The 19931-nt window shown below is 52.4% G+C and overlaps 1 protein-coding gene across 1 annotated transcript; it reads left to right on the forward strand.

Annotated features, from left to right (window-relative positions):
- Window positions 1-16692: 16692 nt before the first annotated feature.
- On the forward strand, window positions 16693-19472 carry LOC137335912 (zinc finger protein 268-like). The gene is made up of 2 exons (XM_068001429.1): window positions 16693-16696; window positions 17119-19472. Exons 1-2 carry the CDS (start codon window positions 16693-16695, stop codon window positions 19041-19043), a joined length of 1929 nt encoding a protein of 642 aa, XP_067857530.1. The 3' UTR covers window positions 19044-19472.
- Window positions 19473-19931: the final 459 nt, after the last annotated feature.

Raw genomic sequence — 19931 nt, forward strand, 5'->3', positions numbered from 1 at the left:
CTCTGACATTCACTCTCTCACATTCACTCTCTCACATTCACCCTCCCACATTCACCCTCTCACATTCACTCTCTCACATTCGCTCTCTCACATTCGCTCTCTCACATTCGCCCTCTCACATTCGCCCTCTCACATTCACCCTCTCACATTCACCCTCTCACATTCACCCTCTCACATTCACTCTCTCACATTCACCCTCTCACATTCACTCTCTCATTCCCTCTCTCACATTCACCCTCTCACATTCACCCTCTCACATTCACCCTCTCACATTCACCCTCTCACATTCGCCCTCTCACATTCTCCCTCTCACATTCGCTCTCTCACATTCGCCCTCTGACATTCCCTCTCTCACATTCACCCTCTCACATTCGCCCTCTCACATTCACCCTCTCACATTCGCTCTCTCACATTCGCCCTCTGACATTCCCTCTCTCACATTCACCCTCTCACATTCGCCCTCTCACATTCGCCCTCTGACATTCACCCTCTCACATTCACGCTCTCACATTCGCCCTCTCACATTCACCCTCTCACATTCACGCTCTCACATTCGCCCTCTCACATTCCCTCTCTCACATTCACCCTCTCACATTCGCCCTTTCACATTCGCCCTCTCACATTCGCTCTCTCACATTCACCCTCTCGCATTTTCACCCTCTCACATTCCCTCTCTCACATTCACCCTCTCACATTCACCCTCTCACATTCGCTCTCTCACATTCACCCTCTCGCATTTTCACCCTCTCACATTCACTCTCTCACATTCACCCTCTCACATTCACTCTCTCACATTCACTCTCTCACATTCACCCTCTCACATTCACTCTCTCGCATTCGCCCTCTCACATTCACCCTCTCACATTCACTCTCTCGCATTCGCCCTCTCACATTCACCCTCTCACATTCACCCTCTCACATTCACCCTCTCACATTCACCCTCTCACATTCACTCTCTCACATTCACCCTCTCACATTCACTCTCTCACATTCACTCTCTCACATTCACCCTCTCACATTCGCTCTCTCGCATTCGCCCTCTCACATTCGCTCTCTCGCATTCACCCTCTCGCATTCGCCCTCTCACATTCACCCTCTCACATTCACCCTCTCACATTCACTCTCTCACATTCACCCTCTCACATTCACCCTCTCACATTCACTCTCTCACATTCACCCTCTCACATTCACTCTCTCACATTCACCCTCTCACATTCACTCTCTCGCATTCGCCCTCTCGCATTCGCCCTCTCGCATTCGCCCTCTCGCATTCGCCCTCTCACATTCGCCCTCTCACATTCGCCCTCTCGCATTCGTTCTCTCACATTCGCCCTCTCACATTCACCCTTTCACATTCGCCCTCTCACATTCGCCCTCTCACATTCACTCTCTCGCATTTTCACCCTCTCACATTCGCTCTCTCACATTCGCCCTCTCACATTCACTCTCTCACATTCGCCCTCTCACATTCGCTCTCTCGCATTCGCCCTCTCGCATTCGCTCTCTCACATTCGCTATCTCACATTCGCCCTCTCACATTCGCCCTCTCGCATTCGCCCTCTCGCATTCGCCCTCTCACATTCGCCCTCTCACATTCGCCCTCTCACATTCGCCCTCTCGCATTCGCTCTCTCACATTCGCCCTCTCACATTCACTCTCTCGCATTTTCACCCTCTCACATTCGCTCTCTCACATTCGCCCTCTCACATTCACCCTCTCACATTCACCCTCACACATTCACCCTCTCCCATTCGCCCTCTCACATTCACTCTCTCGCATTTTCACCCTCTCACATTCGCTCTCTCACATTCGCCCTCTCACATTCACCCTCTCACATTCGCCCTCTCACATTCACTCTCTCGCATTTTCACCCTCTCACATTCGCCCTCTCACATTCGCCCTCTCACATTCGCCCTCCCACTTTCGCTCTCTCACATTCGCTCTCTCACATTCGCTCTCTCGCATTCACCCTCTCACATTCACCCTCTCGCATTCGCCCTCTCGCATTCGCCCTCTCACATTCACCCTCTCACATTCGCTCTCTCACATTCGCCCTCTGACATTCCCTCTCTCACATTCACCCTCTCACATTCGCTCTCTCACATTCGCCCTCTGACATTCGCTCTCTCACATTCACCCTCTCACATTCACCCTCTCACATTCACGCTCTCACATTCGCCCTCTCACATTCGCCCTCTCACATTCGCTCTCTCACATTCACCCTCTCGCATTTTCACCCTCTCACATTCCCTCTCTCACATTCACCCTCTCACATTCGCTCTCTCACATTCACCCTCTCGCATTTTCACCCTCTCACATTCACTCTCTCACATTCACCCTCTCACATTCACTCTCTCACATTCACTCTCTCGCATTCACCCTCTCGCATTCACTCTCTCGCATTCGCCCTCTCACATTCACCCTCTCACATTCACTCTCTCACATTCACCCTCTCACATTCACCCTCTCACATTCGCTCTCTCGCATTCGCCCTCTCACATTCACTCTCTCGCATTCACTCTCTCGCATTCACCCTCTCGCATTCACTCTCTCGCATTCGCCCTCTCACATTCACCCTCTCACATTCACCCTCTCACATTCACTCTCTCACATTCACCCTCTCACATTCACCCTCTCACATTCGCCCTCTCGCATTCGCTCTCTCGCATTCGCTCTCACATTCGCCCTCTCACATTCACCCTCTCACATTCGCCCTCTCACATTCGCCCTCTCGCATTCACCCTCTCGCATTCGCTCTCTCACATTCGCCCTCTCACATTCGCTCTCTCACATTCGCTCTTTCACATTCGCCCTCTCACATTCACCCTCTCACATTCACCCTCTCACATTCACCCTCTCACATTCCCTCTCTCACATTCGCCCTCTCGCATTCGCTCTCTCACATTCGCCCTCTCACATTCACCCTCTCACATTCGCCCTCTCACATTCGCCCTCTCACATTCACCCTCTCACATTCGCCCTCTCACATTCGCTCTTTCACATTCGCCCTCTCACATTCGCCCTCTCACATTCACCCTCTCACATTCACCCTCTCACATTCACCCTCTCCCATTCACCCTCTCCCATTCGCCCTCTCACATTCACTCTCTCGCATTTTCACCCTCTCACATTCGCCCTCTGACATTCGCCCTCTCACATTCACCCTCTCACATTCGCCCTCTCACATTCACTCTCTCGCATTTTCACCCTCTCACATTCGCCCATTCACATTCGCCCTCTCACATTCACCCTCTCACATTCGCCCTCTCACATTCGCCCTCTCACATTCGCCCTCCCACTTTCGCTCTCTCACATTCGCTCTCTCACATTCGCTCTCTCGCATTCACCCTCTCACATTCAGCCTCTCACATTCGCTCTCTCACATTCGCCCTCTCGCATTCACTCTCTCGCATTCACCCTCTCACATTCACCCTCTCACATTCACACTCTCACATTCGCCCTCTCCCATTCGCCCTCTCGCATTTTCACCCTCTCACATTCACTCTCTCACATTCACTCTCTCACATTCGCCCTCTCACATTCACCCTCTCACATTCGCCCTCTCCCATTCGCCCTCTCGCATTTTCACTCTCTCACATTCACTCTCTCACATTCGCCCTCTCACATTCACCCTCTCACATTCGCCCTCTCACATTCGCCCTCTCACATTCGCCCTCCCACTTTCGCTCTCTCACATTCGCTCTCTCACATTCGCTCTCTCGCATTCACCCTCTCACATTCACCCTCTCACATTCGCTCTCTCACATTCGCCCTCTCGCATTCACTCTCTCGCATTCACCCTCTCACATTCACCCTCTCACATTCACACTCTCACATTCGCCCTCTCCCATTCGCCCTCTCGCATTTTCACCCTCTCACATTCACTCTCTCACATTCGCTCTCCCGCATTCGCCCTCTCACATTCGCTCTCTCACATTCGCTCTCTCACTTTCGCTCTCTCACTTTCGCTCTCTCACATTCGCCCTCTCACATTCACCCTCTCACATTCGCCCTCTCACATTCACTCTCTCGCATTTTCACCCTCTCACATTCGCCCTCTCACATTCGCCCTCTCACATTCGCCCTCTCACATTCGCCCTCCCACTTTCGCTCTCTCACATTCGCCCTCTCGCATTCCCTCTCTCGCATTCACCCTCTCACATTCACCCTCTCACATTCACCCTCTCACATTCGCCCTCTCACATTCGCCCTCTCCCATTCGCCCTCTCGCATTTTCACCCTCTCACATTCACTCTCTCACATTCACTCTCTCACATTCGCCCTCTCACATTCGCCCTCTCGCATTCGCTCTCTCACATTCGCTCTCTCACTTTCGCTCTCTCACTTTCGCTCTCTCACATTCGCCCTCTCACATTCGCTCTCTCACATTCACCCTCTCGCATTTTCACCCTCTCACATTCCCTCTCTCACATTCACCCTCTCACATTCGCTCTCTCACATTCACCCTCTCGCATTTTCACCCTCTCACATTCACTCTCTCACATTCACCCTCTCACATTCACTCTCTCACATTCACCCTCTCACATTCACTCTCTCGCATTCGCCCTCTCACATTCACCCTCTCACATTCACCCTCTCACATTCACCCTCTCACATTCACTCTCTCACATTCACCCTCTCACATTCACTCTCTCACATTCGCTCTCTCGCATTCGCGCTCTCACATTCACTCTCTCACATTCACCCTCTCACATTCACTCTCTCACATTCACCCTCTCGCATTCACTCTCTCGCATTCGCCCTCTCGCATTCGCTCTCACATTCGCCCTCTCGCATTCGCCCTCTCGCATTCGCCCTCTCGCATTCGCCCTCTCGCATTCGCTCTCTCACATTCGCCCTCTCACATTCGCCCTCTCACATTCACCCTCTCACATTCGCCCTCTCACATTCGCCCTCTCGCATTCGCGCTCTCGCATTCGCCCTCTCGCATTCGCCCTCTCGCATTCGCCCTCTCGCATTCGCTCTCTCGCATTCGCCCTCTCGCATTCGCCCTCTCGCATTCGCCCTCTCACATTCGCCCTCTCACATTCGCCCTCTCACATTCACCCTCTCACATTCGCCCTCTCGCATTCGCTCTCTCGCATTCGCCCTCTCGCATTCGCCCTCTCACATTCGCCCTCTCACATTCACCCTCTCGCATTCGCCCTCTCGCATTCGTTCTCTCACATTCGCCCTCTCACATTCACCCTCTCACATTCGCCCTCTCACATTCACTCTCTCGCATTTTCGCCCTCTCGCATTCGCTCTCTCACATTCGCCCTCTCACATTCGCCCTCTCACATTCACTCTCTCACATTCACCCTCTCGCATTCACTCTCTCGCATTCGCCCTCTCGCATTCGCTCTCTCACATTCGCTCTCTCACATTCGCCCTCTCGCATTCGCCCTCTCGCATTCGCCCTCTCGCATTCGCCCTCTCACATTCGCCCTCTCACATTCGCCCTCTCACATTCGCCCTCTCACATTCGCCCTCTCGCATTCGCTCTCTCACATTCGCCCTCTCACATTCACTCTCTCGCATTTTCACCCTCTCACATTCGCTCTCTCACATTCGCCCTCTCACATTCACCCTCTCACATTCACCCTCTCACATTCACCCTCTCACATTCACCCTCTCCCATTCGCCCTCTCACATTCACTCTCTCGCATTTTCACCCTCTCACATTCGCTCTCTCACATTCGCCCTCTCACATTCACCCTCTCACATTCGCCCTCTCACATTCACTCTCTCGCATTTTCACCCTCTCACATTCGCCCTCTCACATTCGCCCTCTCACATTCGCCCTCCCACTTTCGCTCTCTCACATTCGCTCTCTCACATTCGCTCTCTCGCATTCACCCTCTCACATTCACCCTCTCACATTCGCCCTCTCGCATTCGCCCTCTCGCATTCGCCCTCTCACATTCACCCTCTCACATTCGCTCTCTCACATTCGCCCTCTGACATTCCCTCTCTCACATTCACCCTCTCACATTCGCTCTCTCACATTCGCCCTCTGACATTCACCCTCTCACATTCACGCTCTCACATTCGCCCTCTCACATTCGCCCTCTCACATTCGCTCTCTCACATTCACCCTCTCGCATTTTCACCCTCTCACATTCCCTCTCTCACATTCACCCTCTCACATTCGCTCTCTCACATTCACCCTCTCGCATTTTCACCCTCTCACATTCACTCTCTCACATTCACCCTCTCACATTCACTCTCTCACATTCACTCTCTCACATTCACCCTCTCGCATTCACTCTCTCGCATTCGCCCTCTCACATTCACCCTCTCACATTCACCCTCTCACATTCACTCTCTCGCATTCACCCTCTCACATTCACCCTCTCACATTCGCCCTCTCGCATTCGCCCTCTCACATTCACCCTCTCACATTCACTCTCTCACATTCACTCTCTCACATTCACCCTCTCACATTCACCCTCTCACATTCACTCTCTCACATTCGCCCTCTCACATTCGCCCTCTCACATTCGCCCTCTCGCATTCGCTCTCTCGCATTCGCTCTCTCGCATTCGCTCTCACATTCGCCCTCTCACATTCACCCTCTCACATTCGCCCTCTCACATTCGCCCTCTCGCATTCACCCTCTCGCATTCGCTCTCTCACATTCGCCCTCTCACATTCGCCCTCTCACATTCGCCCTCTCACATTCGCCCTCTCGCATTCGCCCTCTCACATTCGCCCTCTCACATTCCCTCTCTCACATTCGCCCTCTCGCATTCGCTCTCTCACATTCGCCCTCTCACATTCACCCTCTCACATTCGCCCTCTCACATTCGCCCTCTCACATTCACTCTCTCGCATTTTCACCCTCTCACATTCGCTCTCTCACATTCGCCCTCTCACATTCACCCTCTCACATTCACCCTCTCACATTCACCCTCTCACATTCACCCTCTCCCATTCGCCCTCTCACATTCACTCTCTCGCATTTTCACCCTCTCACATTCGCTCTCTCACATTCGCCCTCTCACATTCACTCTCTCGCATTTTCACCCTCTCACATTCGCCCATTCACATTCGCCCTCTCACATTCGCCCTCTCACATTCGCCCTCCCACTTTCGCTCTCTCACATTCGCTCTCTCACATTCGCTCTCTCGCATTCACCCTCTCACATTCACCCTCTCACATTCGCTCTCTCACATTCGCCCTCTCGCATTCACTCTCTCGCATTCACCCTCTCACATTCACCCTCTCACATTCACACTCTCACATTCGCCCTCTCCCATTCGCCCTCTCGCATTTTCACCCTCTCACATTCACTCTCTCACATTCGCCCTCTCACATTCGCTCTCCCGCATTCGCCCTCTCGCATTCGCTCTCTCACATTCGCTCTCTCACTTTCGCTCTCTCACTTTCGCTCTCTCACATTCGCCCTCTCACATTCGCTCTCTCACATTCACCCTCTCGCATTTTCACCCTCTCACATTCCCTCTCTCACATTCACCCTCTCACATTCGCTCTCTCACATTCACCCTCTCGCATTTTCACCCTCTCACATTCACTCTCTCACATTCACCCTCTCACATTCACTCTCTCACATTCACCCTCTCACATTCACTCTCTCGCATTCGCCCTCTCACATTCACCCTCTCACATTCACCCTCTCACATTCACTCTCTCACATTCACCCTCTCACATTCACCCTCTCACATTCACCCTCTCACATTCACTCTCTCACATTCGCTCTCTCGCATTCGCCCTCTCACATTCACCCTCTCACATTCACTCTCTCACATTCACCCTCTCACATTCACTCTCTCGCATTCGCCCTCTCGCATTCGCTCTCACATTCGCCCTCTCGCATTCGCCCTCTCGCATTCGCCCTCTCGCATTCGCCCTCTCGCATTCGCTCTCTCACATTCGCCCTCTCACATTCACCCTCTCACATACGCCCTCTCGCATTCGCCCTCTCGCATTCGCGCTCTCGCATTCGCCCTCTCGCATTCGCCCTCTCGCATTCGCTCTCACATTCGCCCTCTCGCATTCGCCCTCTCGCATTCGCCCTCTCGCATTCGCCCTCTCACATTCGCCCTCTCACATTCACCCTCTCACATTCGCTCTCTCACATTCGCCCTCTCGCATTCGCCCTCTCGCATTCGCCCTCTCACATTCGCCCTCTCACATTCGCCCTCTCACATTCACCCTCTCGCATTCGCCCTCTCGCATTCGTTCTCTCACATTCGCCCTCTCACATTCACCCTCTCATATTCGCCCTCTCACATTCACTCTCTCGCATTTTCACCCTCTCACATTCACTCTCTCACATTCACCCTCTCACATTCACTCTCTCACATTCACTCTCTCACATTCACCCTCTCGCATTCACTCTCTCGCATTCGCCCTCTCACATTCACCCTCTCACATTCACCCTCTCACATTCACTCTCTCGCATTCACCCTCTCACATTCACCCTCTCACATTCGCCCTCTCGCATTCGCCCTCTCACATTCACCCTCTCACATTCACTCTCTCACATTCACTCTCTCACATTCACCCTCTCACATTCACCCTCTCACATTCACTCTCTCACATTCGCCCTCTCACATTCGCCCTCTCACATTCGCCCTCTCGCATTCGCTCTCTCGCATTCGCTCTCTCGCATTCGCTCTCACATTCGCCCTCTCACATTCACCCTCTCACATTCGCCCTCTCACATTCGCCCTCTCGCATTCACCCTCTCGCATTCGCTCTCTCACATTCGCCCTCTCACATTCGCCCTCTCACATTCGCCCTCTCACATTCGCCCTCTCACATTCGCCCTCTCGCATTCGCCCTCTCACATTCACCCTCTCACATTCCCTCTCTCACATTCGCCCTCTCGCATTCGCTCTCTCACATTCGCCCTCTCACATTCACCCTCTCACATTCGCCCTCTCACATTCGCCCTCTCACATTCACTCTCTCGCATTTTCACCCTCTCACATTCGCTCTCTCACATTCGCCCTCTCACATTCACCCTCTCACATTCACCCTCTCACATTCACCCTCTCACATTCACCCTCTCCCATTCGCCCTCTCACATTCACTCTCTCGCATTTTCACCCTCTCACATTCGCTCTCTCACATTCGCCCTCTCACATTCACTCTCTCGCATTTTCACCCTCTCACATTCGCCCATTCACATTCGCCCTCTCACATTCGCCCTCTCACATTCGCCCTCCCACTTTCGCTCTCTCACATTCGCTCTCTCACATTCGCTCTCTCGCATTCACCCTCTCACATTCACCCTCTCACATTCGCTCTCTCACATTCGCCCTCTCGCATTCACTCTCTCGCATTCACCCTCTCACATTCACCCTCTCACATTCACACTCTCACATTCGCCCTCTCCCATTCGCCCTCTCGCATTTTCACCCTCTCACATTCACTCTCTCACATTCGCCCTCTCACATTCGCTCTCCCGCATTCGCCCTCTCGCATTCGCTCTCTCACATTCGCTCTCTCACTTTCGCTCTCTCACTTTCGCTCTCTCACATTCGCCCTCTCACATTCGCTCTCTCACATTCACCCTCTCGCATTTTCACCCTCTCACATTCGCCCTCTCGCATTCGCGCTCTCGCATTCGCCCTCTCGCATTCGCCCTCTCGCATTCGCTCTCACATTCGCCCTCTCGCATTCGCCCTCTCGCATTCGCCCTCTCGCATTCGCCCTCTCACATTCGCCCTCTCACATTCACCCTCTCACATTCGCTCTCTCACATTCGCCCTCTCGCATTCGCCCTCTCGCATTCGCCCTCTCACATTCGCCCTCTCACATTCGCCCTCTCACATTCACCCTCTCGCATTCGCCCTCTCGCATTCGTTCTCTCACATTCGCCCTCTCACATTCACCCTCTCATATTCGCCCTCTCACATTCACTCTCTCGCATTTTCACCCTCTCACATTCGCTCTCTCACATTCGCCCTCTCACATTCACTCTCTCACATTCACCCTCTCACATTCACCCTCTCACATTCACTCTCTCACATTCACCCTCTCGCATTCGCCCTCTCGCATTCGCTCTCTCACATTCGCTCTCTCACATTCGCCCTCTCACATTCGCCCTCTCGCATTCGCCCTCTCGCATTCGCCCTCTCACATTCGCCCTCTCACATTCGCCCTCTCACATTCGCCCTCTCACATTCGCCCTCTCGCATTCGCCCTCTCGCATTCGCCCTCTCGCATTCGCTCTCTCACATTCGCCCTCTCACATTCACTCTCTCGCATTTTCACCCTCTCACATTCGCTCTCTCACATTCGCCCTCTCACATTCACCCTCTCACATTCACCCTCTCACATTCACCCTCTCACATTCACCCTCTCCCATTCGCCCTCTCACATTCACTCTCTCGCATTTTCACCCTCTCACATTCGCTCTCTCACATTCGCTCTCTCACATTCGCCCTCTCGCATTCGCCCTCTCGCATTCGCTCTCACATTCGCCCTCTCGCATTCGCCCTCTCGCATTCGCCCTCTCGCATTCGCCCTCTCGCATTCGCCCTCTCACATTCGCCCTCTCACATTCGCCCTCTCACATTCGCTCTCTCGCATTCGCCCTCTCGCATTCGCCCTCTCGCATTCACCCTCTCACATTCGCCCTCTCACATTCACCCTCTCGCATTCGCCCTCTCGCATTCGTTCTCTCACATTCGCCCTCTCACATTCACCCTCTCACATTCGCCCTCTCACATTCACTCTCTCGCATTTTCACCCTCTCACATTCGCTCTCTCACATTCGCTCTCTCACATTCGCCCTCTCACATTCACCCTCTCACATTCGCCCTCTCACATTCACTCTCTCGCATTTTCACCCTCTCACATTCGCCCTCTCACATTCGCCCTCTCACATTCGCCCTCCCACTTTCGCTCTCTCACATTCGCTCTCTCACATTCGCTCTCTCACATTCGCTCTCTCGCATTCACCCTCTCACATTCACCCTCTCACATTCGCCCTCTCGCATTCGCCCTCTCACATTCACCCTCTCACATTCGCTCTCTCACATTCGCCCTCTGACATTCCCTCTCTCACATTCACCCTCTCACATTCGCTCTCTCACATTCGCCCTCTGACATTCACCCTCTGACATTCACGCTCTCACATTCGCCCTCTCACATTCGCCCTCTCACATTCGCTCTCTCACATTCACCCTCTCGAATTTTCACCCTCTCACATTCCCTCTCTCACATTCACCCTCTCACATTCGCTCTCTCACATTCACCCTCTCGCATTTTCACCCTCTCACATTCACTCTCTCACATTCACCCTCTCACATTCACTCTCTCACATTCACTCTCTCACATTCACCCTCTCGCATTCGCTCTCTCGCATTCGCCCTCTCACATTCACCCTCTCACATTCACCCTCTCACATTCACTCTCTCACATTCACCCTCTCACATTCACCCTCTCACATTCACCCTCTCACATTCACCCTCTCACATTCGCTCTCTCGCATTCGCCCTCTCACATTCACTCTCTCACATTCACTCTCTCACATTCACCCTCTCGCATTCACTCTCTCGCATTCGCCCTCTCACATTCACCCTCTCACATTCACCCTCTCACATTCACTCTCTCACATTCACCCTCTCACATTCGCCCTCTCACATTCGCCCTCTCACATTCGCCCTCTCACATTCGCCCTCTCGCATTCGCTCTCACATTCGCCCTCTCACATTCCCCCTCTCACATTCGCCCTCTCACATTCGCCCTCTCACATTCACCCTCTCGCATTCACCCTCTCGCATTCGCTCTCTCACATTCGCCCTCTCACATTCACCCTCTCACATTCGCCCTCTCACATTCGCCCTCTCACATTCGCCCTCTCACATTCACCCTCTCACATTCACTCTCTCACATTCGCCCTCTCGCATTCGCTCTCTCACATTCGCCCTCTCACATTCACCCTCTCACATTCGCCCTCTCACATTCGCCCTCTCACATTCACTCTCTCGCATTTTCACCCTCTCACATTCGCTCTCTCACATTCGCCCTCTCACATTCACCCTCTCACATTCACCCTCTCACATTCACCCTCTCCCATTCACCCTCTCCCATTCGCCCTCTCACATTCACTCTCTCGCATTTTCACCCTCTCACATTCGCTCTCTCACATTCGCCCTCTCACATTCACTCTCTCGCATTTTCACCCTCTCACATTCGCCCTCTCACATTCGCCCTCTCACATTCGCCCTCTCACATTCGCCCTCCCACTTTCGCTCTCTCACATTCGCTCTCTCGCATTCACCCTCTCACATTCACCCTCTCACATTCGCTCTCTCACATTCGCCCTCTCGCATGCACTCTCTCGCATTCACCCTCTCACATTCACCCTCTCACATTCACCCTCTCACATTCGCCCTCTCCCATTCGCCCTCTCGCATTTTCACCCTCTCACATTCACTCTCTCACATTCACTCTCTCACATTCGCCCTCTCACATTCGCTCTCCCGCATTCGCCCTCTCACATTCGCTCTCTCACATTCGCTCTCTCACTTTCGCTCTCTCACTTTCGCTCTCTCACTTTCGCTCTCTCACTTTCGCTCTCTCACTTTCGCCCTCTCACATTCGCCCTCTCACATTCACTCTCTCGCATTTTCACCCTCTCACATTCGCCCTCTCACATTCGCCCTCTCACATTCGCCCTCCCACTTTCGCTCTCTCACATTCGCTCTCTCACATTCGCTCTCTCGCATTCACCCTCTCACATTCACCCTCTCACATTCGCTCTCTCACATTCGCCCTCTCGCATTCACTCTCTCGCATTCACCCTCTCACATTCACCCTCTCACATTCACCCTCTCACATTCGCCCTCTCACATTCGCCCTCTCCCATTCGCCCTCTCGCATTTTCACCCTCTCACATTCACTCTCTCACATTCACTCTCTCACATTCGCCCTCTCACATTCGCCCTCTCACATTCGCTCTCTCACATTCGCCCTCTCACATTCACCCTCTCACATTCACTCTCTCACATTCACTCTCTCACATTCACCCTCTCACATTCACTCTCTCACATTCGCTCTCTCACATTCGCCCTCTCACATTCACCCTCTCACATTCACTCTCTCACATTCACTCTCTCACATTCGCCCTCTCACATTCGCTCTCTCACATTCGCCCTCTCACATTCGCTCTCTCACTTTCGCTCTCTCACATTCGCTCTCTCACATTCACCCTCTCGCATTTTCACCCTCTCACATTCCCTCTCTCACATTCACCCTCTCACATTCGCTCTCTCACATTCACCCTCTCGCATTTTCACCCTCTCACATTCACTCTCTCACATTCACCCTCTCACATTCACTCTCTCACATTCACCCTCTCACATTCACTCTCTCGCATTCGCCCTCTCACATTCACCCTCTCACATTCACCCTCTCACATTCACTCTCTCACATTCACCCTCTCACATTCACCCTCTCACATTCACCCTCTCACATTCGCTCTCTCACATTCGCTCTCTCGCATTCACTCTCTCACATTCACCCTCTCACATTCACTCTCTCACATTCACCCTCTCGCATTCACCCTCTCGCATTCGCTCTCTCGCATTCGCCCTCTCGCATTCGCTCTCACATTCGCCCTCTCACATTCGCCCTCTCACATTCGCCCTCTCGCATTCGCCCTCTCGCATTCGCCCTCTCGCATTCGCCCTCTCGCATTCGCCCTCTCGCATTCGCCCTCTCGCATTCGCCCTCTCGCATTCGCCCTCTCGCATTCGCCCTCTCGCATTCGCTCTCACATTCGCCCTCTCACATTCACCCTCTCACATTCACCCTCTCACATTCACCCTCTCACATTCCCTCTCTCGCATTCGCCCTCTCACATTCACCCTCTCGCATTCGCCCTCTCGCATTCACCCTCTCGCATTCGCCCTCTCGCATTCGCCCTCTCGCATTCGCCCTCTCGCATTCGCCCTCTCGCATTCGCCCTCTCGCATTCGCCCTCTCACATTCGCCCTCTCGCATTCCCTCTCTCGCATTCGCCCTCTCGCATTCGCTCTCACATTCGCCCTCTCACATTCACCCTCTCACATTCACCCTCTCACATTCCCTCTCTCGCATTCGCTCTCACATTCGCCCTCTCACATTCGCCCTCTCACATTCGCCCTCTCGCATTCGCCCTCTCGCATTCGCCCTCTCGCATTCGCTCTCTCGCATTCGCTCTCTCACATTCGCCCTCTCACATTCACCCTCTCACATTCACCCTCTCACATTCGCCCTCTCACATTCGCCCTCTCACATTCACCCTCTCACATTCGCCCTCTCGCATTCGCTCTCTCACATTCGCCCTCTCACATTCACCCTCTCACATTCGCCCTCTCACATTCGCCCTCTCACATTCGCCCTCTCACATTCACTCTCTCGCATTTTCACCCTCTCACATTCGCTCTCTCACATTCGCCCTCTCACATTCACCCTCTCACATTCACCCTCTCCCATTCACCCTCTCCCATTCGCCCTCTCACATTCACTCTCTCGCATTTTCACCCTCTCACATTCGCTCTCTCACATTCGCCCTCTCACATTCACTCTCTCGCATTTTCGCCCTCTCACATTCGCCCTCTCACATTCGCCCTCTCACATTCGCCCTCCCACTTTCGCCCTCCCACTTTCGCCCTCTCACATTCGCTCTCTCGCATTCGCTCTCTCGCATTCACCCTCTCACATTCACCCTCTCACATTCGCTCTCTCACATTCGCCCTCTCGCATTCACTCTCTCGCATTCACCCTCTCGCATTCACCCTCTCACATTCACCCTCTCACATTCACCCTCTCACATTCACCCTCTCACATTCGCCCTCTCCCATTCGCCCTCTCGCATTTTCACCCTCTCACATTCACTCTCTCACATTCACTCTCTCACATTCGCCCTCTCACATTCGCTCTCCCGCATTCGCCCTCTCACATTCGCTCTCTCACATTCGCTCTCTCACTTTCGCTCTCTCACTTTCGCTCTCTCACATTCGCCCTCTCACATTCGCTCTCTCACTTTCGCTCTCTCACTTTCGCTCTCTCACATTCCCTCTCTCACATTCACTCTCTCACATTCACCCTCTTGCATTTTCACCCTCTCGCACATTCACCCTCTCACATTCACTCTCTCACATTCACTCTCTCACATTCGCCCTCTCACATTCGCTCTCTCACTTTCGCTCTCTCACTTTCGCTCTCTGACTTTCGCTCTCTGACTTTCGCTCTCTCACTTTCGCTCTCTCACTTTCGCTCTCCCACTTTCGCTCTCCCACTTTCGCTCTCTCACTTTCGCTCTCTCACTTTCGCTCTCTCACTTTCGCTCTCTCACTTTCGCTCTCTCGCATTCCCTCTCTCGCATTCACTCTCTCGCATTCACTCTCTCGCATTCACTCTCTCGCATTCACTCTCTCGCATTCACCCTCTCGCATTCACCCTCTCGCATTCACCCTCTCACATTCACCCTCTCACATTCCCCCTCTCACATTCGCCCTCTCACATTCGCCCTCTCACATTCGCCCTCTCACATTCACCCTCTCACATTCCCTCTCTCACATTCCCCCTCTCACATTCGCCCTCTCACATTCACCCTCTCACATTCACCCTCTCACATTCCCTCTCTCACATTCGCCCTCTCACATTCGCCCTCTCACATTCGCCCTCTCACATTCGCCCTCTCACATTCACTCTCTCGCATTCGCCCTCTCACATTCGCTCTCTCACATTCGCTCCCTCACATTCACCCTCTCACATTCACCCTCTCGCATTCACTCTCTCGCATTCACCCTCTCGCATTCGCTCTCTCGCATTCGCCCTCTCACATTCACCCTCTCACATTCACCCTCTCACATTCACCCTCTCACATTCACCCTCTCACATTCACCCTCTCACATTCACCCTCTCACATTCCCTCTCTCACATTCGCCCTCTCACATTCGCCCTCTCACATTCGCCCTCTCACATTCGCCCTCTCACATTCACTCTCTCGCATTCGCCCTCTCACATTCGCTCTCTCACATTCGCTCCCTCACATTCACCCTCTCACATTCACCCTCTCGCATTCACTCTCTCTCATTCCCTCTCTCGCATTCACTCTCTCGCATTCACCCTCTCGCTTTCACCCTCTCGCATTCACCCTCTCGCATTCCCTCTCTCGCATTCCCTCTCTCGCATTCCCTCTCTCGCATTCGCTCTCTCGCATTCGCTCTCTCGCATTCACCCTCTCGCATTCACCCTCTCCCATTCACCCTCTCCCATTCACCCTCTCACATTCACGCTCTCACATTCACCCTCTCACATTCACTCTCTCACATTCACTCTCTCACAGTCACCCTCTCACATTCACGCTCTCACATTCACCCTCTCACATTCACTCTCTCACATTCACTCTCTCACATTCCATCTCTCACATTCGCTCTCTCACATTCGCCCTCTCACATTCGCTCTCTCACATTCGCCCTCTCACATTCGCCCTCTCACATTCGCCCTCTCACATTCACCCTCTCACATTCACTCTCTCACATTCACTCTCTCACATTCACTCTCTCACATTCGCCCTCTCACATTCACCCTCTCACATTCGCCCTCTCACATTCGCCCTCTCACATTCACCCTCTCACATTCACTCTCTCACATTCACTCTCTCACATTCACTCTCTCACCCTTTCACTCATGGTTTAGGACCACTGAAAGATGATGCGATGGGTTTGGATTTCAGCACAGGGAGGAAGGAGAGTCCGCGGGATGGGGGATTTGCAGCTTTGAGGGAACAAGAGAGGAAAGCATGTTCTGTGGACACTAACATAGCCTGTTCTGAATTTCGATCCTGTATTTACAGTGATGACTTTTAAACCTCTTCATGTCAAGATCTGACAGAGTCATTCGCATCATCAGGACCTGAATATCATCGGCCTTTGAATGTGGAAGGAGAAATGTTCGTCTGTTCTGTCTCTGGGAGAAGATTTCAAACACCCGAGTGAGAGTGTTCCAATGCACTGACTGTGGAAAGAGCTTTAACCAGTGACACAGCCGGAAAAAACATTACACCATTCACAGCGGGGAGAAACTGTGCACGTGTTGTGTGTGTGGACGAGGCTTCAACTGATCGTCCAACCTGGAGAGACACAAGGACACCCGGACCACGGAGAAACCGTGGAAATGTGGGGACTGTGGGAAGGGATTCAATTACCCGTCAGAGCTGGAAATTCATCGACGCAAACACACTGGGGAGAGGCCGTTCACCTGCTCCGTGTGTGGGAAGAGATTCGCTCGGTCATCCAACCTTCTGACACACCAGCGAGTTCACACAGGGGAGAGGCCGTTCACCTGCTCCGTATGTAAGAAGGGATTCACTCAGTTATGCAACCTTCTGTCACACCAGCGAGTTCACTCCGTTGAGAGACCTTTTAAATGCTCTGACTGTGAGAAGAGATTTAAACGCAGAATTGAACTGGTGACACACCAGCGAGTTCACACTGGGGAGAGGCCGTTCTCCTGCTCCGTGTGTAAGAAGAGATTCACTCAGTCATCCCACCTGCTGATACACCAGCGAGTTCACACTGGGGAGAGGCCGTTCTCCTGCTCCGTGTGTAAGAAGAGATTCACTCAGTCATCCCACCTGCTGATACACCAGCGAGTTCACACTGGGGGGAGGCCGTTCTCCTGCTCCGTGTGTCAGAAGAGATTCACTCAGTCATCCCACCTTCTGTCACACCAGCGAGTTCATACTGATGAGAGACCTTTTAAATGTTCTGACTGTGGGAAGAGGTTTAAAAGCAAAAGGAATCTGCTGACACACCAACGCGCTCACACTGGGGAGAGGCCGTTCACCTGCTCTGTGTGCGGGAAGGGATTCACTATTTCATCTGAACTGCTGTCGCACCACCGATTTCACACTGGGGAGAGGCCTTTTAAATGTTCTGACTGTGGGAAGAGATTTAAAATCAGAAACGAATTGCTGACACATCGACGCACTCACACTGGGGAGAGGCCGTTCACCCGCTCTCAGTGTGAGAAGAGATTCACTCAGTCATCCACCCTGCTGACACACCAGCGAGTTCACTCTGAAGAGAGACCTTTTAAATGTTGTGACTGTAAGAAAAGCTTTAAAAGCAGAAACGAACTGCTGAGACATCGACGCACTCACACTGGGGAGAGACCGTTCACCTGCTCCGTGTGTAAGAAGAGATTCACTCGGTCATCCCACCTTCTGTCACACCAGCGGGCTCACACTGGGGAGAGGCCGTTCACCTGCTCCGTGTGTGGGAAGGGATTCACTCGGTCATCCCACCGACTGAGACATCAGCGGGTTCACACAGGGGAGAGACCTTTTAAATGTTCTGACTGTGAGAAGAGGTTTAAAAGCAAAGTTAATCTGCTGACACACGAACGCACTCACACTGGGGAGAGGCCGTTCACCTGCTCTGTGTTTGGGAAGAGATTCACTCGGTCATCCACCCTGCTGACACACCAGCGAGTTCACTCTGATGAGAGACCTTTTAAATGTTCTGACTGTGAGAAAAGCTTTAAAAGCAGAAACGAACTGCTGAGACATCGACGCACTCACACTGGGGAGAGACCATTCTGCTGCTCCGTGTGTAAGAAGAGATTCACTCGATCATCCCATCTTCTGTCACACCAACGAGTTCACTCTGATGAGAGACCTTTTAAATGTTCTGACTGTGAGAAGAGGTTTAAAAGCAGAAACGAACTGCTGAGACACCAACGCACTCACACTGGGGAGAGGCCGTTCATCTGCTCCGTGTGTGGGAAGAGATTCACTCGGTCATCCCACCTTCTGACACACCAGCGAGTTCACTCTGATGAGAGACCTTTTAAATGTTCTGACTGTGAGAAGAGGTTTAAAAGCAGAAACGAACTGCTGAGACACCAACGCACTCACACCGGGGAGAGGCCGTTCATCTGCTCCGTGTGTAAGAAGAGATTCAATCGGTCATCCCACCTTCTGACACACCAACGTACTCACCCTGGGGAGAGACCTTTAAATGTTCTGACTGTGAGAAGTGTTTTAAAAGCACAAATGATCTGCTGAAACACCAACACACTCACACTTGGGAGAGACTGTTCACCTGCTCCGTGTGTGGGAAGGGATTCACTCATTCATCCCACCTTCTGAGACATCAACTTGTTCACACTATTGAGTGACCTTTTAATTCACTGACTGTGAGAAGAGCTTTAAAAGCAGAAATGAACTGCTGACACATCAACTCGCACCCATTGGGGAGAGACTGTTCACCTGCTCCATGTGCTGGAAGGGATTCACTCAGTCATCACACATGCTGAGACACCAGCGAGTTCACATATGACTGCAGGGGTTGGATTCTGCTGTTAATCCCATCCAGGACTGAACCATGTTCATTCTGACAGTTGGGATTTGTTTCTGCTGATGTCAATAACCCCTATAACTGGGCTGGAGTTTAATATTCTGGATATCTGTTTATTAAATCCACTTTATTTTAAACCCTTGTTGTAGATTTTGGTCTTTCCCACCTGAGTGTTTAGCCTCACCTGACTGGAGCTCAGAAAGGACAATCTAGGGGGAGGTTCGTCCGGTGGGAACAGAACTTCAGCCTGGACACAGTCCTTCAGGGCCACACTGAGAAGGGCAAACGGCACTTTGGTCTTTCTCGTCTCTCTTCTCTGATAGCAAAGTCACCGTGCGGCATCCAGTCTAAAAATGACTGTGGTAATTATTCTATGGAGATTTAAACTGTTTGAGTGACAGTCCTGAGTCTACCATTTAAGGCAGGCGTTAACTCATTTAAAATATACCCGTTAAAAATAAATGATTTAAAGTCTGCATTAAAATAGCAGAGGGAGGAGTTCACAGGAGCCTGTTAACTGCTGGTACAATTATCCAACAGTCATTCGATCTCCAGATAAAGAAGGACCTGCAGTGTGTTTCCAGAATTCATGGTTT

Source organism: Heptranchias perlo, chromosome 20, assembly GCF_035084215.1.
Source record: "Heptranchias perlo isolate sHepPer1 chromosome 20, sHepPer1.hap1, whole genome shotgun sequence".
NCBI classification, from domain to species: Eukaryota; Metazoa; Chordata; class Chondrichthyes; order Hexanchiformes; family Hexanchidae; genus Heptranchias; species Heptranchias perlo.